We start from the raw sequence: 26,069 nt of genomic DNA on the forward strand, positions 1-26,069 counted from the left end.
ACCTCATGGGGAACCTGGACTTGCATCTCCACCAGCAGTAACACAGTGTTCCTCCACTTCCTGTACTTGGGGTGGAGTCAGAAAAAAATTAGGAGAGTCAGGACTTTCTTCAGTACCCAGCATAACAAGGCCATCCCCCACGGTGTCAGGAGCAGTAACGAGGCACTCTTACCCTCACCAGACACAAAAGGAGGCCTGCCCGGAAGCACTCTTACCCCCACCAGACACAAGAGGAGGCCTGCCCGTGTGCAGCAGTAATGATTCACCCCTGGCTTCAGATGTCAACAGAAGTTATAAGGAAAAGCTTAACTCCTATCCCCACCTGGTAGTAACAGTAATAAAGCAACCTCCCTCCTTTCCCTGCCAGAACAGTTTTAAAAACAAAAACAGCATAATAACTAATATGTCCACATTTCAATTAAAAACCACTCGTCATACCCAGAACCACAAAGATTTGAAGATCAATGAAAAAGGAAAACTAATTGAGGCCAACATCAGAAAGACAAAGATGTTAGAATTATCAGAGAAATGTTTTTAAGTAGTCATCATAAAAACACTTCAATAAAAAATAAGGAACACACTGAAACAAATAAAAAATAGAAAGCCTCAGCAAAAAAAAAAAAATATATATATATATATAAATATATATATATACACAATGGAGAAAAATAAATTTCAGAACTGAAAATTTAATAATCAAAATTAAAAACTGAAGGGAGGGCTCAACAGTAGAATGAAGGGACAGAAGAAAGAAGATAGAACAACAAAAAGTATCTAGTCTGAAAAGAAGAAAGGAAATAAACTGGGGAAACAATGAACAGAGAGCTTCAGGGATCTGTAGGACTGTAACAAAATAACTAATATTTACATCTTCAAAATCCTAGAAGGAAAGAAGAAGAAAAATGAGGGAGAAGATGTACTTCAAGAAATAATGACTGAACACTTCTCAAATCTGGCATAAGACATAAACCCACAGTTTCAAAAAGCTAAACAGATCTCAGTCAGGATAAACCCAAAGAAGTCTACACCAAGAAACATCACAAACTTTTAAAAACTAAAAACAAAGAAAAAACAGGAAAGCAGAGGAACAGAGAAATGATACCTTACCCACATGAAAAAAACAATTTGAATGACAGTAGATGTCTCATCAGAAACCATGGAGGCCAGAAAGAAGTGGCACAACATTTTTCAAGTGCTGAAAGAAAACTGGCAATCTAGAATTCTATATTGAGTGAAAATATCCTCAGGAAAAAGAGAAATCAAAGACTCTCAGACAAAGAAAATCTAAGAATTTATCTCCAGCAGACCTACCCTAACAGAATGACTAAAGCAAGTTCTCTAAACAGAAACAATAAAAGAAAAGACCGTAAGACATCCGGAAGGAAAGAAGAACACAGTAAGCAAAAACAGGAGTAAATACAATAGACTTTCCTTCTGTGACTGAGTCTTCTAAATTATGTTTGATGGCTGGAACAAAAATTATAACCGCTATTGTGATTCTTATTGTATACACAGGAAACATTAAAGCAGTTTATATTATGAACAAGGGAAAATAAAGGGACATATAGAGAGGCAAGTTTCTACACTGCACTCAAACTGGTAAAACGATAGCAGCAGATTGTGATAACTTATGTATATAAAATTTAAGACCTAAAGCAACCACTGAAAGAAAACCATACTAACTGATACCATCCACACCGCAGATAAATGCAAATGGAATTCTAAAAACTGTTACAGTAACCACAAGCAGGCAGAAAAAAGACAACAGAGAAATAAAAACTAGAGAGAATACAGAAAAACACAGATTTAAAGCCCTAACATATCAATAATTACATGAAATATAAATGGTCTAAATATACCAATTAAAACACAGAAGTTGGCAGAGTGGATTAAAAAACATAACTACAATCTACAAGAAACATTTCAGATGATCCAGTCATGTTGAAAGTAAAAGGATGGAACAAGCTACAATATGCAAACATTAATCAAAAGAAAGAAGGATTAGCTACATTAATATCAGATAAAACAGTCTTCAGAGCAAAGACTGGGACATTTTATAATGATAAAGGGGTCATCTACCAAGAAAATATAGTAATCCTAAATGTGCATGCCCCAACCACATGCCCTCTCTCAACAACTGACAAAACAGCTATACAGAAAATCACTAAGGCTAGAGAAAATTTCAATACCACCATCAACTAACAAGATCTAATTGACATTTATAGAACACTCCACCACACAATAGCAAAATACACATTACTTTCAACTGCCCAAAATCATATTCCTAGATAGACCATATTCCATAAAACTTTTTAAAAAAATGTAGAATTGAAATCATACAGATTGTGTTCTCAACCCACAATGGAATCAAAAATAGAAATCAATAACAAAAAGATTACAGAAAAATCTCCAAACACTTGGAAACTAAATAATACTCTTCTAAATAATCCATTGGTCAAAGAGGATGTCTCAAGGTAAACAGAAACAAAAGAACATTAAGCTAAATCACAATAAATAAAACACACCAATATCTGTGGAACAAGTTTAAGCAGTAAAGTCTAAAATAAATAATATAAGCTCCCACCTCAAGAACCTAGAAAAACCAGAACAAAATAAACCCAAAGCAAGCGGCAGAAAGTTAATGATAAAGAATGAAACTGCAAATAGAAAAATAATAAAGAAAATTAAATGACATAAAGAACTAGCTCTGTGAAAAAGCAACGTAATTGGCAATCCTCTAGGCAAAACTGACGAAGAAATGGAAGACACAAATGATCAATATCAGGAAAGACATCAAAAGGATATTAAGGCAATACTGTAAACAACTCTACACACATTACTTGACAAATTAGATGAAATGGACCAATTCCTTGAAAAACACAACCTACTATATAATCTATCGAATGTGAAAAAGGTATCACTATTAAGGAAATTGAACTTGTAATTAAAAGTCTCCCAAAAAAGATAACTCCAGGCTCAGGTGATTCACTGGAGACGTTTTACCAAACATTTAAACAATTAACACCAAATCTACAAAATGTTTTCAAGAAAATAATAAAAAAAAAAATTCTGAAGTCATTTTATGAAGCTAGTAGGAAGCTTCTGCTGACATCAAAACCAGGTAAAAAAAATGAGAGAGACAGAGAGAGAGAGAGACAGAGAGAGAGAGAGACAGAGAGAGAGAGAGAGAGAAAGAGGGGGGGAGAAAAAGAAGGAAGGAAAGAAGGAAGGGAGGGAGGGAAAGACCAATATTCCTCATGAATATAAAGATAAAAATCCTTATCAAAATATGAGCAAAATTCAACAACATACACAAAGAATTATACACCACGGTTTATTCCCATGATGCTCATTCAATATTCTAAAACCAATGTAATCTACTTTATTAACAAGGTAATGAAAAAGTCATGTGATCTTATCAATCTATACAGAAAAACAATTGTCAGAATTTAAAATTTTGACAAAATTCATGATTCCTGAAAAAAAGCTCAGGGAAAACAGAACTAGACAGAAACTTTCTCAACTTGATAAAGGACATCTACAGTACCCCTACACCTAACATTATACTTAATGGTGAAAGACTGAATGTTTTCTTCTATGACCAGGAACAAAACATATTTACTCAATATAGTGTCAGAAGTTATAGCTAGTAATGGTGGGAAAGAGAGCTAAATATGCATACAGACGGGGGGGGGGGGGCATTGTTCTTATCTGCCATTGACATAATTGTCTACATTGAAAATCTCAAGGGAGAAGCTCCTAGAACTAGTGAGTTCAGCAAGCTCACAAGCTAAACATACAAACAGTAATTGTATTTCTGTATTCTAGAAATGAACACATGAACACGAATTTAAAATGCAACACCATTTACAATGATTCCCCAAAAATGAAATACTCAGGTGTATATCTAACAAAAAAATGTACAGGACTCACATTCTGAAAACTACATAATGCTGGTGAAAGAAATTAAAGAAGATCTAAATTGATGGTGATATATACCATGTTTGTGGAATGGAAGACTCAATACAGTTAAGATGTCAATTCTCTCCAAAGCAACATACAGGTTGAACCCAATTCCTATCAAAATCCTGGCAAGACTTTCTGTCAATATAGGGAAGTTTATTCTAAAATTCATATGGAAAGGCAAAGGAACTAAAATAATTTTGAAAACTTTCAGGAAAAAAAAAAAGAGAGAGAGAAAATCTTTGGGATGTAGGTCTAGGAAAGAAATTCTCAGACTCCATAAAAGCAAAGCAGATAAACCGGGCTTCATCAAAATAAAAAATTTTTGTTCTGCAAAAGATCCTTTTATAAGGATGAAAACACAAGCTATAGACTGGAAGAAATTATGTACAAACTTTCATAACTCAAGATTAAAACACAGAAATACAATTAGAAAATGAGCAAAAGACATGAACAAATACATCATTGAAGAGATACACAGATAGCAAATGAACTCATGGAAAGCTGTTCAATATCATTAGCCATTAGGAAAATGCAAGTTAAAAATCACAATTACATACCATTACATACCTATCAGAATGGCTAATAAAAAATAATGACAATACCAAATGCTAGTGAGAATGCAGACAAACTGGGCCACTCATACATACACTGGTGATAAGAACATAAAGTGGTAAAGCCCCACGAAAAACAGTGTGGCAGTTTCTCAAGAAACTAAACATGCAACTACAGTGGACACTTTAAATAACATGTGCTTGAACCGCACAGGTCCACTTATAAGCAGATTTTTCTCAATAAATACATACTATACTATCCAGGGTTGGCTGAATCCACAGATGCATAACTGCAGATACAGAGGACCAACTGTAAGTCATACACAGATTTTCAACGAAACTGGGGTGTGCGTGTGTCAGTGCCCCGACCCCAAAATTGTCCACCTGTAACTGTATCATCTAACTCAACTGTACTCTTGGACATTTATCCCAGAGAAATGTGAAAATTTGTGTTCACATAAAAATCTGTGCACAAACGGATAAAGCAGCTTTCTTCATAAAACCCCAAAGTGTAAACAACCTAAACGTCTTTCAATGGCTGCATGGTTAAACCACCTGTGGTATATTCACACCACAGACTATTACCCTGGAACGAAAAGAAGCTTGATACATACAACAATCTAGATGATTTCCAGAAAAGTGTGCTCAGTGACAGAACCCAATCACTAATTTATACAACCACCCTTGACAGGACAAAATATATCATGGGAATGGGACACAGATCAGTGGTTGTCAGGAGCTGAGGAAGAGGCGGGGGGGGGGCAGTGGGTGTGGATATAAAAAGGCAACGTGAGGACTTTCTTCTGTGATTGCATCATGTCAACAGGAAATAAAACACCTTGATTTTAGCTTAAGCACCATATCATTTAATTCTAAAAATGGAAGCAAACAGCTTCCTAAGAAAAAAAAAAAAAAAAAACTACTGATGAGCACAAATGATTCTACCAAGGCTTAGTTTGCCTTTTACCCCTAGGAGCCATTTTTACATCAAGGAGCCTGAAAAACCACCGATGAACATCCCCTGTGACTCTCCCACCACATCGCATGCTGTGGGTAATGCCTCCAACGCTAGCCAGATGCCAGAGCGTAAAGAGAAGACCCCCAGATGTTTCCCTCAGTTTTATTACTGAGGAACTTATATAGATGTAAATGAAGATGAAAAAATGACTATATATTACATTTAACTCACCTAGCTCATTAAATTCAGATCTGAATTTTTTCCGACCTTGAATCTGAGATTTTTTTCTCTGTTTGGCTTCTTTTTCCTTTTCATCATCACTGAAATCTAAGGCCTTGCACAGAAAAATAGAGATTTATGTCACATGCATTTACCAATTCAATGGAACATATTTAACAGTGACCCTGACAGAAAAGTTACCCTTTTCAATAGTTAATATTTACCAGTAATATTCAAATCAGATATGATAGAAAAATCAAATATTTTTTGATAAATGCCTAATGACTAACACAGAAGATGAGTACTGAAGATTTTTTTATATTGTTTTGTTTTGAATTCCTAGAAAGTTTCAGATAGGTAACTTTAAAACGCTGACCTTACACACCCTTTAGATACGGGTGTTCCCTAGCTAGAAATCTGACTTCCAGATTAGAGTCACGATTCGTCATAGTGACAAAACAGTTCTAAAGACAGGAGTAGTTAGGAATCAGCAAATACATGAATTATCAGATCTAATATAAAAATGGAAATGAATGTTACACCCTTTATTCATTCAAATATTTACACATACCCATTATATGCCAGGCACTGTTTTAAACACTTTATAGGGATTAATAATTTTAATAATACAACGTGAGGTATAGTAAGGGATATAAATAAATAATAAGGCAAAGTAAAGGTGGGGAAAATCACTAGGATGCTCTTTGGATAGGACCGTACGAAGAGGCTTTGATAAGTAGATACATGAATGACCCAACTTCCAAGAAGAAATCATTTTAAGTTACAAGAGGGAAAATTCAGATGTTACTAAGAATTGGGATCCACTGTTACAGCCTACCAAACACCAAGACCTATTAGCTATGTATAACTTCTATGATTTCTTGGAATTGAGGTATTTTACTGTCCTATTAATCTTGGAATTCAAGTATTTTACTATCCTATTAATTTCAGAAAATAATTACTATGTTTCGTTAAAAAAAATACAAAAGCAGGGTCACTGTGTATACATGTGTTCCCTAATTAAAAGGAAGAAATAAAAGACATATGAAAGTTTCTGTCTGGGATTTTCAGTATGGTCTTGCTGAAATATATTCTACATTGAATCTTCCATGAACCAAGAGTTGATATGCCTCAGAATCTATAATCAAATGCAAAAGCATCAACTAATTTTAGTACCTTGAAACACATGATCTTTTCTTCGTGATCTTTAACGTGCTATGTTAAATTTGGCACTGAGCCAGACACTAGAAAGTACTGAGGTCAGATGTAAGACACTGCTCTCTCCGAAACGGCTCAACTGAGAAAGCAGATAAAGAAGCCAGTAAACAAGGGCCGTGACAGCGCTCCGGGATTACGGGGCTACAGAAAGAGGAAACAGGGTAAGGAAGGCTTAATACAGGAGACCCAGGATGAATCTCTGATGATGAGTCAGCAATGGACAAGCGGAAGGAAGCTTTTGGGCGGTGGGGGATACGTGCAAAGGCACCGTGTATTAGAGAAGTACAGATGGTTCTCTAAGGCAAAGCGAAAGCTTCTTACACAGCAAACTTTGAGGTGAGAAAATTGGATAAGTTAATAAAGACCCTTATGGGGCCAGTTTAAATAACTGGGCGTTATCCTAAAAAGCAGGAGGACACCATTGTAAAGCAATTACACTCTAATAAAGATGTTAAGGAAAAAAAAAAAAAGCAGGAGGGATGTATTAAAGGATCTTAACTGGCAATAGTTTATTTTAGAGTGACTACTTTGGCAATATTTTGCTACCACCTCACAAAATCAGAGAAAAATTCACATTTTTCTTATATATAAATTAATTTAAACTTGCGTTCACTGAACACATTTATTCAACTCAAATTATGTATTCATGTTAGAAATGATGTGGAGATGAGTAAGATGTATTCACTATTATGCTAGTTTATCTCAGTTCAGTATTTCCTATTTTCAGGGCAGGATTTTTTTTTTTTTAAGTTTAAACCCCACAAATTCCAAATTCTAGTCTATGATTAAGACCAGGCAATAATCCTATACTACAAAATCTGATCATTATAAAGTTTAGAATCTCAGAGTTTCTAATATTATAGAAATATCTATAAATCTATAAATCTAGTTGACTACTTGGAAAAAACAATTCCCATGAACTATGTTGTGATTTAATTTTAAAATTAACCCAATCAAACCAATTTTATAAATTATTAACAATTCCATAATTAACAACTTTAATGCTGAGGTCTAAATCAACAGCGATGTATTAGAACATCTGGATTTCACAAGAAATATGTTTCAAGACCTTTGTGAATTCCCAAATACTTTTAAGATGTCCTGAACATAACTAAGAACATTAAGTGAATCTTCAGGGTCTTAGTGGAAATCACATGTACACATGACACAAATCAGAGAACATAATCCCATGGCAGTGGATACTAAACTAGGACTGCTCACTGGGTAAGTGACTCTGTAAGTGGGCACTCCCTGACTCATGCTTCAGCAAAATCAGAAATTAACATAGACCATGAACCTTCAGCACTGTTTGAGAACATCTAAAATGACCAAAATTAAATCTGAAATACCAAGAATTTACAAAACTAAGAAACTTCATCAGAAGTACTGAGCACATTTTAAAACTCCCACTTATAATAATTACAATTTTTCTTTTATATTGTATAAATTCAGACTATTTTAATAAATGTATACACTCACTGCTATAATTTTCAAATTTTAATAACTTGAAGACCATATATATCAAGCTACTTTGAAACATAAAAATAGTCTTGCTGGCTTGGATTTAAGAAAGAAATACAAGAACACTCTTTTTAGGGAGGTAATTATACAAAAAAAAAATGGAGAAGTAGGTAGACTGTAATGATTTTGTACCTCCAAAAGAAAGGCAGTTTATTAAAAGCACCATCAATAAATGTGATGGTGTATAATCAAATCACGTCCCACATGGTGAACTTACTAAAGAAAAAAAAATTTTTTTAATAATGACAATTCTGCCTTTGCCAGGCCTCAACAAAATTGATAAAAATAGGACATTTTAAGGAAAATGATAAGCTGATAATTATTAAAATGTGACTGAAAATGTTTTTTCCTGAAATGATCACAAACCCTGGGCGGTATAAAAGCCACCTGGGACAGGGGAGAGCACACAGGCCGGCAAAAGACCGTGTCACTGGTGAGTGGCCTTGGGGACCTCCTTCAGGCCAAGAGTGATGGATTTGTAAGACTGAGTCCTACCCTCCTCTCTCAGATACTGTGTAAAAAGACTTATACGTGTACCTCTGGTGGTGGTTCTTGATCATTCTTCCACGATGCATCCGATCCCCTATCCCTAGGGGGAAAAAACAAAGGTCAAAGGGTCAAGGTACTTACTAAGATTTTGTTAAGTGCTTATAACCTAATAGTATGGAAAATAATAAAGTAGAAGACCTAAGCTCAACCTTAATTTGCAATATATATGAAAATAAGAATAAAGGCTCATTTTTGTGTTCCTTTACCTCATTTAAGAAGATGTGGGAAAGGCACACGTAAATATTAGGAGCGGGAAATCAGAATGAGAAGCCGAGGCTGTGTTGTGCGGGGCAAAGTCGTTCTGCAGTTCCTAAGTAGCTCCAGATGCTCTGACTTTGACTGATAGTTTCATGATACCTGAGCTCAGCTCATAAACTTCCTTTAATAGATGCCTAACCGATACCACAAGGTCAAAATGCTGTTCCAGGTGCCAAGGACACAAAAATGCATACGAGGCATTCCCTTGCCTAAGACTTTACAAGTTCAACAACAGAGATCACAACATGAAATTCTTCTTCCTCGATTTACCTGAGGAATATCAACGATCCTCCCTGAGTAGCCAAGGCCTGCTGTAAGACTAACTCTCAAAGAAAAGAGGGCGAGACAAAGGACATCTAGTTTGGGGAGGAGGAGGAGCTTTGAAGATTCTGAAGGACAGGATAATCACAAGCATTAACTACTTCTGGTGGAAAGTTTTACACTCTGACCGACAAAAGCATGCAGATCTATCATAAGTACAATTATAATTTCTGAAATCTCATTTTTAATCTTATCTGGTTAACCTTCTTGATTTCAGAGTTTAACAATATTTGTTATTCAATTACATTACAATATTACAAGGTATTAGGAGTAGATTTTGTCCTCCCTGCTTGAAACCAAATCTCAAAAATAAATGGAAGATTCTCAGGAAATAATTCATTAAAATCATTAATCCATTAATCCACAATCCATTAACATCAATTTACAGACGTCTGTGGGCTGGCACAACATGAAATCATTAAGTTTGCTCTAAAATTTTAATTCAGAATTTTGACATTATATACGATTTATATCAATGCTTTTTCTGCTTTTAATCATTGTCGTACACCCATGCATTTATCATCGCCCCAGGACTCCTTTTTGTATGGATACCATCTGACGGTCTGTAGTGCCCTTAGTGTGGAATCTTAAAGATGTAAATGGTAAAAGCTCCCCAAGTAGGGTATCACCACAGAAAATCAAAATCGACTACAGAAAAGATCAAGTGACATTTCAAACAGCATCTTGAACAAAAGACGAAGTTCATGGGAAACTAAGATTAAAATAGCCTTTACTAGAAGGTAAGCTGGAGAGAAGCTGAACTCCTCCACCTCAAAGGCAAAGGAGTCCCCATTACTGACACGAAAAATGCAGTCTAGAACAGACGTCTTTGTCAGGCTGGGTTTCTGCGGGATGGGCTCAATTTCCCAATTCTTTAGTTTTTTGTTCTTTCTTGCAAGAACAAGAACAAAATTCTTGTTCTTGCAAATCAGTACAAAGACTGCTTCTAAATCTATCTAAAAACATCTTCAGAAAATCTTTCAACCTACCCATTTTTAGCTAAAATATTTTATCGGTTAAAAGCTACATATATGGCACATCCAGAGCAACAGCCTAATATTCAAACAGAATGAAATGTTAATTATTTAAGGCATGATTTTAAAACGTACGAAAATCTTTATGACTTTGTTGTCTATTTAATTCACCTTTCTTGTCAACATAACCGAAACTCAGACTGGATTTAATATGTAGGGGGTAGAGAGGCCTTCTCGTGGCCTGCAGCTGGGACTGACACCAGGGTTTGACAAGCACCAGGGTTACGACTCATTGTTCACTCCTGCAAAAACCACACCCCAATGCTTCACCTGTATTTCAAGTTTCCAACTGAAAGACAGCTAGATTTCAAAGGGACTTTTGTGACAAACTGAGTGCAAAGTCTTTCCAGGTTTAAGATCTACTCTCTGCCAATCCCTTGAGGTCTTTTCTTCCCCCCTAACTGGGCAATACTTTTATTGGCTCATATTCATTACATCTTTCCAAAGCATTTAACTTATGTTTATAGAAAAAGCTACTTCTACTTGAATTCGTATGTCACTGGTTTGTGCAAAAATTTATTATGTAATTATAAGAAAAAACCTAACTGATATAAATAGCTCTACAGCTAACCCCTGGCAACACAATTTACACCTGGCAAATATACAGCTCATCAGTGGGAACAGAAATATTATCAGACACACGCCACAGGCATCATACAGCGTATTTCATATACAGCATCCAGACAGAATGGAGACCACTGGTTTGCCGGTGAAGTCAACCCTGTTAACCACGGCTTGATACACAACACACATTTTAGTTCTCTCTTCTATTAAGTTTACAATTTATAAGCGACCTGAGATTTACTCATTTTCTTTTTTCTTCTTGAGAATTATAGTTTCATTAAATAGTGAAGCCTATGAATGTAATCCAAAGAAATTTTTATTTAAAATGGAAAAGTTTTTTTTTAAAAAAATTATAATACTAATAGTAAAGTAGCATATATATGAAAGAAGGTATACAATGGAAAAAATAATGAATTAAAATTGACAAAATGTATATGGCCCAAGCATGCTCTTACTAGTTGATCATGTCATTTTGGGCAAAAGATACAAATGATCTCAACTTATAAAGTCTGATAACAATTGTAGCTTTCAGAGATGTTAGCAAGAAGACAAATGAACCCTTTGTTAGATAGATACCGTTTTAACTACAAGAAACTACATCACTGAGAATTACTCCTAAAACATAAACATTAGATAAGCAAAGAAATAGCATGCCAATAAAGTACTTACTGCTTAAGTTTTTCTGTGAATATATACTGGGTGAAGTCTTTCATTGATGGAGCAAAATACATAGTGTCCTTTATTTTAATACCGTTATTCTCAACATGCTCTGAAGAATTAAACCGTAACACATAAAATGGATGTGCAACAGGTCCAAATATCTCAAATATCTATGAAAGACAAGAAACATAAAGTTCTCCTTTAACTGCAAAATAAAGAAACCCAATAAATGTTTCCAAAGGTAATGCTGTCAATATAAAACCAATAAAATTTGAAGTCATTTCTGTGTACTCATAAAGCCTTCATATTTTGATCATAAATGCATTCGCTTACTCCAGAATTCCTTTCTATGAATCTAAAATAACTGTGACAAGTTTGTTCCTTGATAAATTTAAATCATTGTGGCGGTACCAACTACCAACTAAACGCAAATAATAAATTTTTGTTTTTGTTACTGCTCATTTAAGTTATAAGATATGAACAAAAGAATTACAGTTGGTAACGTTTGAGAAATAAAATGCTGTCATTTTAAATCTTATGAAATGGAACTTTTCGATTCTTTTAGATTCAGTCACTTCTGCTGTTTCCATAGAGTTAACATTTTTATAATATTAAACGACATTTTTTAATTCAAAAAGTAGTAAATTTGAACTTGAAATTGTTTTTCTCAAAAACCAAAGATACCATACAGCCTTTAACTTTTATGTAAAGGAACTGCTTTTAGCATACCTATTATTTTATTTTGAAAATGTTTTATAAATGATGAAAGGGAGCCTCTTGATTTCAAACTCTTCCCAATATAAATGCCTGAGTTTTTAAATATGTTTCTGATAATAAATGTACATTACAGAAACTAGACCATGATCAGTATCAGTGTCATTTTTCCAGTCTTTTTCCTATTAATAATTTTTTTTCTTTTGAGGCTGTATCATACTTTTGTATATTGCTCCATTTTATTTTAACTTTTTAAATTGAAGCATAGTTAATTTACAACGTGTTAGTTTCAGGTGTACATTAAAGTTATTCAGTAATACACGTGTGTGTACGTACTCTTTTTCAGATTCTTTTCCATTAGATTATTACAAGATGTTGAGTACAGTTCCCTGTGCTATACAGTAGGCCCTTGTTGTTTATTTTATATATAGTAGTAGTGTGTATCTGCTAATTCCAAACTCCTAATTTATCCCGCCCCACCCCACTATCCCCTTTGGTAACCATAAATTTGTTTTCTATGTCTGCAAGTCTATTTCTGTTTTGTAAATAAGCTCATTTGTATCATTGTTTTAGACTCCACATGTAAGTAATATCATACAATAGTTACCTTTCTCTGACTTACTGCACTCACTATGACAATCTCTAGGTCCATCGATGTTGCTGCAAATAGCATTATTTCATTCTTTTTCATGGCTGAGTAATATTCCATTCTATGTATATACCACATGTTTATCCAGTCATCTGTCAATGGACATGTAAACTGCTTCCATGTCTTGGCTACTGTAAATACAGTGCTGCTATGAACACTGGGGTGCATGTATCTTTTACAGTTTTCTCTGGATATATGCTCAGGAATGGGATTGCTGGATCATATGTTAACTCTACTTTCAGATTATTAAGGAACCTCCATACTGTTCTCCACAGTGGCTGCACCAATTTAGACTCCCACCAGCAGTGTAGGAGGGTTCCCTTTACTCCACACCCTCTCCAGCATTTACTGTCTGTAGACTTTCTAATGACGGCCATTCTGACCGGTGTGAGGTGATACCCCATTGTAGTTTTGACTTGCATTTCTCTAATGATTAGTGATGTTGAGCAGCTTTTCATGTGCCTATTAGCCGTCTGTATGTCTTCTTTGGAAAAATGTCTATTTAGGTCTTCTGCCCATTTTTTGATTGGGTTTTGTATCTGTTTTTTTGATACTAACCTGTATGAGCTATTTGTTTATTCTGGAAATTAATCCTGTTGGTAGCATAATCTGTAAATATTTTCTCCCAGTCTATAGGTTGTCTTTTCTTTTGTTTATAGTTTCCTCTGCTGTGCAAAGCTTTTAAGTTTAATTAGGTCTCATTTGCTTATTTCTGCCTTTATTTACATTACTCTAGGAGATGGATCTAAAAAAATATTGCTGCGATTTATGCCAGAGTGTTCTATGTTTTTTTGCCTTTAGGAGTTTTATAGTATCCTGTCTTACATTTAACTCTTTAATCCATTTTGAGTTTACTTTTATAATATGGTGTTAGGGAGTATTATAATTTCACTCTTTTCCATGTGGCTGTCCAGTTTTCCCAGCACCACTTAATGAAGAGACTGTCTTTTCTCCATTGTAATATGCTTGTCTCTTTTGTTGTAAATTAATTGACCGTAAGTGCATGAGTTTATTTCGGGGTTTTCTATCCTGTTCCACTGATCTATTGCTCCCTTTTAAAACCTAAAGTTTCTTTAAGTTTTTTCATGTTAAATATATTCTTCATAAGCATAATTTCTGTGACTATTTAACACTCCTTTATACATTTAGCAGAATTTATTTGTCTTATATCGTAGAACACTGAGACAGCTTCCAATTTGTTCAATATAAGAACTGATGCCCCATAATGAACACCTTTATCTGCAAATCTCTGTACTTCAGATTTCCTAAAAACTGATTTGTGAGGGATGGAATTACTGGAGCCAAAAGCATGATTATTATTAAAACTCTTGATGTAAGTTACTAAGTAACTTTCCAAATACCTAAGACCAACTTAAACCAACTGCATTAAAAGTACCTACCTTGTTACATCCTCAGTTGCTGATTTTTGATTGTTTAAGTTCTCATTTGTTAAAAAGTAAAACAAAAAATAGCAAAAACAAAACCTGCTTGAACAAATGCTCAAAACTAAATGCAAAGAAATTCAAGTTATATAGATATAACAGGTGATATAAGTTGGTCACTTTTTAAAAATCCCCTAATATTAAAGAACTCAACATTAAAACTGGAATTCCATTCACTAATTATCAAGGGGAACTAATCATTATTAGGATTAAAGTGCAAAAGTAGAAATTCAAATCTGAGGTTGCCCTCCTTAAATCAGTGGGAAAAGGGGAGGGAGGTGGAAGGGGAAAAAAAATCAGACCACCTGGATTGTAAACTCCACTTTGTTCCTTTTTAGCTACTATGACTTTTGAGTAAATGGGGACAATTCCACTTCCTTACAGAGTTTCAGTGAATTTTAAAATATACACAAAATATTTGACACTGTAGCTGATCATTATTGTTATTGAAGAAGAGAGGGAAAAGGAAGGATGTGCAAAGGTTTAACATTAAAGGTAAAACCAATTTAGTGTCTGGATAAAATATGCTAAATATCTAAGAGATTTAATTTCATTTTCTGATCACTGGTTTGTTTAACTGATACTCTCAACCCTCCACACCTCCACCATTATCTTGGGGATTATTTCAAGGTGCTTAGATTTATAATCAAATATTTTTGAAAGACTTGTCACTTCTTGAATTTACAAAGCTTTCTATGGAGAGAGATTTAATTTTTCTTTCTAGACTTCTACCACATAGCTAAAGTTAAAGATGTAATAAATATTATATTTTTATCTGACTTGTTCCAAGGTCAAATGACAGAAGGGCTGAGTATTAATATTATTTAGGACTGAAAATTCAAATGTACTGGGGGATATAAGAAATGTGTGTTTAGAGGTTTTCAAAATTAGCGAAGTGTTGAGTATATTGAAATTGAAAGTGTCTAAGTTAGCTACTAAACAAAAAGGAACTGTCATGAAAATCATAAATAAAAGGAATCATGGAAATGATCAGTTTCAATTCAGTCTATGAATAGCAGGAAGTGCATCTCCCTTGCCTCTGCGACCTGATCTCTCGTAAGAGACTCATTTCTCTTTGGTAAATTAGCCTGGTGACCTAAAAAATAGGTAGTGCAGGGTGGCAGGACCCTGATAAAAGCCTGATCCCTTCCTAATTTGTGTTAGAATGGAACAGCAGGAAAAGGCATAGAAAAGGGAAAGTTATGTGAGTTGATCTAATAATACAGTTCAAAATATATGCTTTTTTCTGATTAAACATAAATTATATCTCTCCGAACAAAAAAAGACACCAACTGTTGCTTATCTAGGAAAAACTAAACCCAGAAAGTTGCTTCTCCAAAGATAGCAGCTGGTTTCTTACCTGTTTGTGTTCAACTCAATACATATTTACTCAGCACATATAATTTACAAAGGACTGTACTACACACAGTGGAGAATCCCGAGGTGAATGTAACTCTGTCCCTGCTGCCAGAAAAAGAACACCTGGTTGATATTTACATTCTTGATCTTGGACGGTTTTACATCCTCTGCTGACCGCTCGGAACTGTTATTCGCTGGGTAAAATGTGGGGTCTTTCCTCCCTCTTAAGGTTGGACGTGCAGCGTGTGGGGCTGTTCCATTAGTAAGACGTTAAAAGGGGCCCAACCTCCCGATGATACACATAGTCACAATTGCCCAGGACGTGCTCACAGTGACACTTTACTGCCATCACTGAAATCTCTTTCCACTTGAAAAATTCCACTCTCAGCTTCCACCTGAGGAAGGCAAAGTCTAAAATGTTTTGAGAGCCACTGTTCAAACGACCTCACAAGCCAAAAAAGTCGATGAACAACTATGCCGTGGAAAGTCTCCTGCACCTAACTGAGCACCTGGAGGAACTGTGTCTTATTCAACAGACACAGACTCACCACCTGGCAAACGTCAGGAAAAAACTGTGTGCATGTGTGTTTAATGACGCACACAGCAGAGAATAAGCAGTAGTAAACCAATGCACAGACAGACACGAAGTATTGAAGAAAACCGGGAATGTACTAAGATTTGAGAGCTCTAGATTGCTCATGTACTAAAAATAAACTTTTTAAGATAGTGAAAGTCAGAAAAACCAATCAACAAAGAAACAGGATAATTAGTAGGATCTGAATATTTTTTACAAACCTTTCCTGCTGCCTGTCGATCACTTTTAAAAACTACAGTCTCCTCATTAACTGGAGGTACGTTAGTCATAGATTCAATTATTACTGAAAAATGAAACAAAACAGATTATTTCAAAATTTAATCAGAAGATAATGTAGAATTTAAATGAGTATTTAGGCTTTAATTCCAACATAATTTAAAATGAAATTTAAGGTGGGATAACATACCTCAGTAACTATTCCTCTTGGATAAAAAAACAAAGTCTATTTATTACCAAGTAGCACAGGGAAATAAACTCTACATTATTTTATTATATACAAAAGTTACAGTTCTAAGAAAAAATAAAAAATTAAAGTACAAAATCTCACAGAAAATTGGAATGATCCATTAAGACAACAAATTCAAGCTGATCATTTTCTCAAGCAATTTTTACCCAAAAAACAATAATCTCACATTTAGTCACTAACTCCTGTTTTAGAAGAAATTGGTCTTCTTTCTCACCATAGAAATTCTTTTCTGCAAAGCACTGATTACTTAATGATATATGAAAAAGTTAGATTTCACAAATATATATTTTCCTCTGAACAGCTGAAGTAAGAATGATATAGAACTCCCAGGAATTTTTATGATTTCCCTTCTCAAAAGGCAAAAAGCATTATTCCACTGGTCTAGCAGAATCTCCAATGCGTGTTAAGTGCCACAAATGTCAAACAACCAATCTACCACAGCAAAGAGGAAAACAAATACATACACCCCTCAAACAGACACACACACACACACAATAGGTTCTTAGAAAATTAAGGCAACAAACAAGAATACTCTATCACATTAAACAGATAATGCCATCTCCACTTGGAAAATTAGTGGAAATATTAAAGTATTTCCACTTGAATATCCACTTGAAATATTAGTTCAGATTATTAAAATCCATTCAAAGATTTTCAGTTGTATCCCAATTAATTTCAAGAGCTAGTGCTTCTAAGTTCTGAATATGCAGATAAGGAACAGATCACACGTCGACAATTTTTGAGTTAGATCTGCTCCTGGAATAAAGATGACATGGATAGGTAATAACAGTGAACACTGACAGAATTTATTCTCAATCTTCTCTCCCTCCCAATCCCCCTCTCAAGGAGTCAAAAATTACACGAAAATTAAAAATCACCTAATCCAAAACCCTCATTTTATAGAAAGGTAAAAAAACAGTACTCAAGAGATTAACATGCTTACATAGTCAAATCCAGACAGAGCTATCTCCACAATTAGTCCACAATTAGGGGACTAATACTTATTGTACATTCCTTTCTGTAAAAGGTGCAAATAATGTTAGATGTTTTAAGCTTTCAAAACAGAGTGTGCAACAAGCATGTATTGATACAACAGTAACATGTGCTGTTTGATTCATTACTCTCTATTCCCACCAGGTTGAAAATTTTGTTAGTCTTTTAAGATGTGTTATTCAAAACAGTATCCTCGGAAAGCATTAATCCATGTGTATCATATAGTTTACATTTCTTTCCCTTGAGAATAAACATTATGACCTAAATTTCTTCTATATACATCAAGTCCAATAAATTCCTCTCTGACTTATTTGTGCATATTAAATACCATAAGATAATTCAAAAACTAGTAAATGTAATGACTGACAGTGATGTAAAGAGTTTTAATAATTATGATTTTTGTAAAAAAAAAGTTTCATTTTAATTGGAATTTTCATTAATAACCTGCAAAATTATATAAGAATTAATTTTTAAAATAGTGATATGGACACATACAAAGATCAAAAGACAGATTTCCACTTCTACCATTGACTGATCACAAGAGCAAGTGACCTGAATTTTTCTATGTCGTGACCTGAATTTTTCTATGTCCCTTAAGTCAGAAACTAAGGACTGGTGGACAATTTAGGTCTTTTTCCCAGTTCAAAAATCCTACAACTTTGGGACTTCCCTGGTGGTCTAGTGGTAGAGAATCCACCTTCCAACGCAGGGGACGTGGGTTCGATCCCCGGTCGGGGAACTAAGATCCCACATGCCGTGGGGCAACTGGGCCCACGTGCTACAAATTACAGAGCCCGCACGCCACACTAGAGAGAAGCCCGCACGCCGCAACGAAGACCCGACACAGCCATAAATGAATAAATAAAATGTTTTTTAAGAAATCCTATGGCTTTGTCACCTCTGAGTCCTATTTTTAGGTGTCTATTACTAGAGAGGTAATGGTAGTGGCATTAATTTCAAAGTCTCTCCTATACATACTTCACATCTTGGGGCTAAAAGAAATCTGTAGAATCCAGTTCCCATGTATTCCAGTGGGTTCATATTTCACGATACTAATATCAGTGTTAAATCACAGAACTTTCTAATTTACATGTTTATAAGATAAAATCAAAGGCAATAGGCAGATTACCAGTCCTCTACCCACCACCCCACAAACAAAAAAAGACATCCACAGCCTAATCCCTGAACCTGTGGATGTTACTTTATGTTAAAAAGGAGACTTTGCTGATGTGATTAATGTTAAGGACCTTCAAACGGGAGATGATCCTGGATTACGTGGATAGACGCCACCTAAGGAGTCCTTAAAAGCAGGGAACGTTTCCAGGCTGCGGTCAGAGGGAGACGTGATGAGGAAAGAAGGTCAGAGAGAAGCTACATTATGGGCTTTGAGAATGAAGGGAGGGGGCCATGAGCCAAGGAAGGCGGGGAGCCTCTAGATGTTGCCAAGTCAGGAATAGGAGGATTCTCCCTCAGAGCCTCCAGAGAGGAATTCAGCCTGAGGGACCCCTTGATTTTAGCCAGTGGGACCCATATCACACTTCTGGCCCACAGAACTGTAAACTAATAAATGTGTTGTTTTAAGCCACTAAATTTGTGGTAATTTAACAGCAATAGAAAATATACCAAATCAAAGAAATTCTGGAGAAGTAAGTCAGTAAAAGCACACTTTAAATTTTTATAAAGACATTGTATTTATGTATTACTTATATAAGCAAAAACTGAATTTATCTGTTCAAACCTAATGACTGTAAAATGAAGTGTTATTACATCTTTCAGAGAAAATTTACCAGTCATAAAGTCTTTGATTTCATTATTAGTACATGCTTGGATATAAATGATAATTTTTATTAATATTTACATACCTAATTGTTCAATAATACTTGAAACCATCCCAAGAGGCTTTAATTCAATACCTTCAGGCAGAACAATAGTGAGTTCTTCAACAGAAGGTAGTTCCTGAAATATAAAAAAGCATTAACCTTCCTCCAGCTGCAACAAGTTAACTTTAAAAAAAAAGGACAGTTTCCATGTAGAGTGCTCCACCCGTTTCTGAGACATAACGTTAAGTACTTGTCACCTCTTGGATGTTGTCCTTTTCAGTGTCTGAGCATTTCTCCCCACTTCAACATCTCCCCACCTAAGTGACTCAAGCGATCCAGGGTCTACAGCCTAACCCATAAGCACACAGGCCTGAAGACCATTCTAGATTTTTCTAAACATACTTGAACAAGAAACCACCCTCCCCCTACCCCCAAAAACTGCTGTTAAGGAATCCAAGGTAAAGAAAAGAGACAACTCACATAATAACTCCCAGAGACATTCCATTCGAAGAGAAATATTTCCAGTTTCTCCACAGAAGGAGAGTTCTCTGAGCTGCCTTAATGTGGTTGGTTAATTAATTAGACTGTGGTTAAACAGCTGAACAGAGAAACAGCTAACTTTTCTGGGGCTGTGTGAAAGAGATGAATTTCTGGCCTCTTCAAGAAAAAATACAGAATTCCTGGAAACAGAATGTAAACTTCAGTCCAAAAAGTTGTGAAGGTGTTGCCTGATTATCTTCCCTGTCTAGGTTACAAACCAAATTTTTTTTACATCTAAAGATTTCTCTTTTCTGACCCAGCTGCTAACTGAATGTCAGCTGCTACAGAAACAAGATGCTGAAGTAGAGATGAAGTTGAAGAGAATTCTAAGACTAAAGCAGACCTTAGGCTTTAAGTTAAATACACAGAGCTTTCTATTCTTCACCTTTGCTAAATGATCACAACTGATTCTTCGATGGAAGTTTTTCCTTAAGAAGGGCTTGAAAGTGCAAAGATCTTATTAATGGCGTGTTGGGGTTAGTTTGAGGGAAAAAAAGGTAACTTTTGGAGAAATGTTAGAAAAGACAGGAAAACCTAAATGATCCAGTGCACTGCAGATGAGCATATCTTGGGTAATCATTTTCCTCTATGGGAACTCCAATCGAGGTTTTTAACAAAATCCCTTAACCACAGTGAAAGCACAGCTCTCTTCTACGGGCGCTACCTTCCGATCAAGGAGCAGTTATGAAAAGCCACATTAAGGGTCTCAGCCAACTCAATGCAGAAGACGTACCTCTGTATGGTTGGCCGGGCCAGTGTTGAAGGAAATGATTGTTTTTTATATGTCAGAATTTTCCTGAGTACTTTTAAGGAGAGGACGACCGCTTGTCATTTTATCATATTAAATATGAAAAGCCTTTTCTTGGCAAAGACGATGGTTTGAAAATGCTCCATGTGAGTATCAGAGTAGAGAAGGGAGTTCAGCTCTTAGAACAAAATGGTACATGTGGCACGGAACAGCCTTGTTTAAGAAGTTCTTAGCGAAAGAAACCCCGTACCCTATGAAATGTGAGACTGGAGGACAATAATGCTGCGGGCAGGAGGCTTTAACGATAGAGAGCAATGCGACAGGTGTCTCACAAGGGCTCCGGCTCTGGCAGTGGCACCTCCCACAAGAGGCGAATGGCATCTTCTACTGCAGCAGCACAGTGATGAAATCTGCCCCGCTGCCTCACCAAATTATAGTGAAGGTCTAGAGCAAAACCTGTCATTCCTCCTGGACTGTGATAAAGCCCGCTGTGAAACAAAGCCAGGACTGTATATGTAGGTAGAGGGAAGGAAGAAAAGAGGAAATGCTGTTAGATCTTTTATGAAAACCTCTGAACTGGGCAGGAGGGCAGATTGTATGCCGTTAACACTTAGGACACAAAATCAGCACTATTCTCAAATAAATACATGCTCTTTGACCACAAAATGGAAGGCTCCTTGTTTTGTGTGTTCTATTAGGAGGAATGTAAGGCCCATGCAATATAATTATGTTTTGGTACAAACCTAAACTCTGGTACTATTTTGATCTTTTTTAACTTTAAAGTACAAAAGTTATACATGTCCCTGTTTTTTTAAAAAATAAAAACTGAACTAGTATAGAAGGATACGGAGTAAAAAGCAAAAATTCCCCCCACCCTATCCCTTTCAACCTTCCAATTCCTCTCCATAGATAGCTGTTAACAGTCTTTCAAATACACTTACTAGACAGACACAAACTTAACATTTAACTTTGATATGTTTCACCTAACTAAAATACACACGTTGTAATATAAGCTATCTTTTTTATCTATTATATCTTCCACATCTTTCTACACCAAAACATAAGTATCTATTTTATTTAAACACTCTTACAGTGTTCCACTGTATAGATGTCCTATAATTAGTATACCAATCACCTGATACAACATTTATCTGCAGTTTTAATTTTTATTACACAAAATGATACAATGAACATTCTTTAAAACATATCTTTGTGTAACTCCTAAGACAGATTCTTCTAAGTGGAACTGCTAGATCCAAAGGTATAAACATTTTTAATTTTGACAGATACTGCTACATTTCTTTTCAAGAAGGTTACATCAATTCACACTTCCACGAATGATGTATGAGAGATTTTCCTACATCCTTGCCATCACTGAGAAGCAAACTTTAAATCTTTGCCCGTCTGACAGGTCTAAAACAGTATCTTGGCTTAATTTGAATTTCTTCATTAATCAGGATGACATGTTTCCTGGCTACCTGAGTGTGTTTATGAATTGCTTGTATACTTTATACACAGTTCTTTTGGAAGGTTTATCTTTTATCAATTTATAAGAAAACTTTGGGTTTTTAAGAACATTTGCTCTTTCTCAACTATGTAGCAAACATCCACTCCCTCACCTCTCACCATGTTTTTTAGCATTTAAGTTGTTTACTAAACTCTGGCATTTGACTACCCCAAACACATCAATCTTTTCATTTTTTCAATTTTAAAACTCGTGTCACATTTAGAAAGACCTTCCCTATACTAAGATGACTTTTAAAATTCACTGATACTTTCATCACTTCTCTAGTTTCAAATTTTAAAATTGTCTGAACACAAGAAAATATCATGCTGAAATTTATGTCTAGTGATTTTCTTGTGTATTCACTGTATTACCATATTTTCAAAAAAAATAAGTCCTCCTCCTCCTTTACAATATTAGTATATCGCATTTTTCACTTTTCAAATGACACTGGTTGGTATGACCACAATACAACTGTGTTGATAGTGAGCATGAGGTTTGACTATTAGGAATGTTTCAAATGTTAAGCAGAATAATGCATTTTTATTGGAACTTTTTATAAGGTTAAGAAAAGTATTCACCTATTCCTATTTGTGTGTGTTTGTTTTTTTAAAATCAGGAATGACTGTTGAGCTTTAGCAAATGTCCTTTCATCATCTTTTGATATCATCACCACATAATTTACTGTAAGTTGAACAGGTCGGACTACAGGGTCTAATGGACATCTATGAGACACCCAGCATGCGGGAGACAAGGGAAGGTAAACAAAGCCAGAATATCTGTAGTGAGGCAGGGACTCACACCTGTGGTCAACACACAGTCTGGGAGGCTCCCTTAACTCCTGTTACTACCCTGTTTCAAACCTATGGATTAACAGAACAAGAAGTTTTGCCTACAAATGGGAAGGATATCTGATCTCATGTAGAACCAAAACTTAGAACACAGACACCACACTTCTAATTCCAATTCAGTGACCCCAGTACTCTGTAACGTGGGAATGCATGCATAGTTTTCTGAGATTCCTAAAAAAGGCCAATGAAGGCATCAAACTGCTTCTTGATGGTAAAAGACCCTACCTATAAAAGCGATATGCAGGAAGTCTCTACACCAAATGCTCTGCAGAACACAAAAGGTATATAAAGAACCAAATATTATACATGTAACTGGTTAAGAGAAAAGTGAAATCAGCCTAGTACAAGTCCAGGTTGAGATCAAGAAGTAAAACCAGCCTTGTATAATTCCAGGTTAAGAGCCTGTTCTAGAGCCTTTGGAAGTCCAGTTAAGTCAAGCAGTACATTTGCTTTGGAAATAGCATTTTGGGGACTGAATCAAGGGAGAAAAGAGATATTAGCCCCTCTTAAACGAGCATGCTAGGAGAGGAGAAGGATAAAGGGGTAGAAAAGAATCTCCCAAACTCCCTCAACAATCCATGCAAGGGATGTGCTCTCCATGAGGACTTCTGGCAGGTTTGAAGGCGGGACTTTAGAAGGTTCAAAGGGAAAGTTTCTGCACTACAATGTCAGACCGTTAATACAAGATCTCATCTTGATATGCAGATGTCACAAGTCACCTTATCTACTAATTTAAAGAACTACTAATCTAAAGAACTGCACCACCACCAAGCCTAGTCACTCTTCATCAAATTATCCTGTGGCTTTGCTCTCTTGTAAACACATTACTCTCTAACATACTATTTGTTTACCTGCTTAAAGTCTTTCCCTAACTAGACAATAAATCCATCACCAACTAGGTACCAGGTCTGCCTTGCTTGTTGCTACAGTGGGAACAATGGCGAGCACAGAGGAGGTGCTCAGTATAAATTTATTAAGTGAACTGGCTTTAGCTCATCAGAGTCCAAGCTAAAAAAGAAGCTCAGAAGAGGCCACAGACTTGTGCAGTCAGAGCAGAAATTAGATAATGAAAATACAATTCTTAAAATTCAAGAGAGAATCCTCAAGGAAAAGGAAAAGGACCTCAACCTGACCTCAAAAGCAAAGTAAAAAAGGCAGGCTTCCAATTAGGCTTCACTGCCCAGGACTGATGCACAGATACCTCAGCTGTGCGGTGGCAAACACGACTACAGCCCGTCGATTAACACCTGCCCCCCGATAACACAGAAGCTGCCCTGGTAAGATAACGGATGAATCTGCTCTGTCTCATGATCTCCTTCAAACAAAAATCAAGCACTCTGCTTTTCCACGAGTGGAGAGAGGATGTGTATGTGTGACAGAAACGAGGAGAAACACAGACACACTCCAATAACCAAAAAAAGGGGGCCAGAACACATATTAAAGTACACTACCGCCTTGACAGTACAGACGATATAAAGAACCAGAAATAAGAGGCGTAATGATAAACTAAAAAACTGAAGGAAGAGCTGATGAGGGAAATCTGGACCCTTCTTCATCATATAAACAAAATCAAGTGCAATGAAAACAAAAGGCTAGAAGGCTATTTACAGCCGGTTAGGAAGATTAAAGTATGAGCCTAGTTTACCTACAACCCCCATGGAAAGATTAATGAGTGAGTAGAAAAGACTCCTTCTATTCTGCTTATCCAATACAAGACACTAATTACATTTGATTATTTAAATTTAATTAATTAAAATTGAATAAAATTTACACTGCAGTCTTCAGTCATGCTGGCCACATGCAAGTGCTCTGTAGCTATGGTACGAAGACAGGGTCACTATAGGACATTTCCATCGCTGCAGGAAGATCTAGTGGACAGCACTGCTTTACACTCTCACACAATCAAAGAGCCCTCCATTACTAAATATATACCCAGGTAAAGGAGGACCAATCTATTTTCGGCCATTAATGCAAGTATAATGTTAAGACGCTATTACTAACATCGCGCGCCTAGCCTCTGAGGCCTTGATGCTAACCTGACTCTACTCCCCTGGCAGAGATGAAGGCGTGTGACTAATCCCTGTTGTCGTCATTGTTATTTGTTATTTTCCAAAATTAAAAACAAACTAACAACCTGTTTTGGATGTACTGTATCTGAAACTAGATATAAATATCTATGCACTCATTTAAATAAAATATTAGCTTCATAGATCTAAATTCAAAGAAGAGTAAAAACAGTTTTTATGGACATATTTATTCAAAACGTCTACATGTAATGACAAATGTGACAACAAAGAGTAGACAAGGAGAGGAAGAAAAGTACTTTACTCACATCATCAGGCAAAGAAAAAACAGTCACAGCATTTGGCAAATGAACGACTGAAATTCAACATACTAAAGAAATCCAATCCCCTACTCGGACACACTCCACCCCTCCAAGCCAAGGCTTTACTCAAAGGCAATGTATGGTTTCTTACAGCAATGTAGGAAAGCGAAAGTCAGATGACAGAATCATCCTTTCCCGTGACAAATTATCCTGTATTATTCAGAAAGCAAATAACCAGGAAGT

General features: G+C 35.7%; 1 protein-coding gene across 3 annotated transcripts in view; it reads right to left on the bottom strand.

Moving 5' to 3' along the window:
* Window positions 1-26,069, bottom strand: part of NAF1 (nuclear assembly factor 1 ribonucleoprotein) — a 291,086-nt gene that overhangs the window by 254,467 nt on the left and 10,550 nt on the right. For all 3 annotated transcript variants that reach the window (XR_010840952.1, XR_010840951.1, XM_059066347.2), the window contains exons 3-7: window positions 19,900-19,993; window positions 16,779-16,861; window positions 11,829-11,989; window positions 8,971-9,022; window positions 5,707-5,809 (exon numbers count right to left, since the gene is read on the bottom strand). Coding sequence is in view for 1 of the 3 variants with exons in the window: in XM_059066347.2 (XP_058922330.2) it covers window positions 5,707-5,809; window positions 8,971-9,022; window positions 11,829-11,989; window positions 16,779-16,861; window positions 19,900-19,993 (493 nt within the window). In the remaining 2 variants the exon portion in view is untranslated. The remainder of the gene's footprint in view (window positions 1-5,706; window positions 5,810-8,970; window positions 9,023-11,828; window positions 11,990-16,778; window positions 16,862-19,899; window positions 19,994-26,069) is intronic.

The sequence above is a fragment of the Kogia breviceps genome, chromosome 6, assembly GCF_026419965.1.
Source record: "Kogia breviceps isolate mKogBre1 chromosome 6, mKogBre1 haplotype 1, whole genome shotgun sequence".
NCBI lineage: Eukaryota > Metazoa > Chordata > Mammalia > Artiodactyla > Physeteridae > Kogia > Kogia breviceps.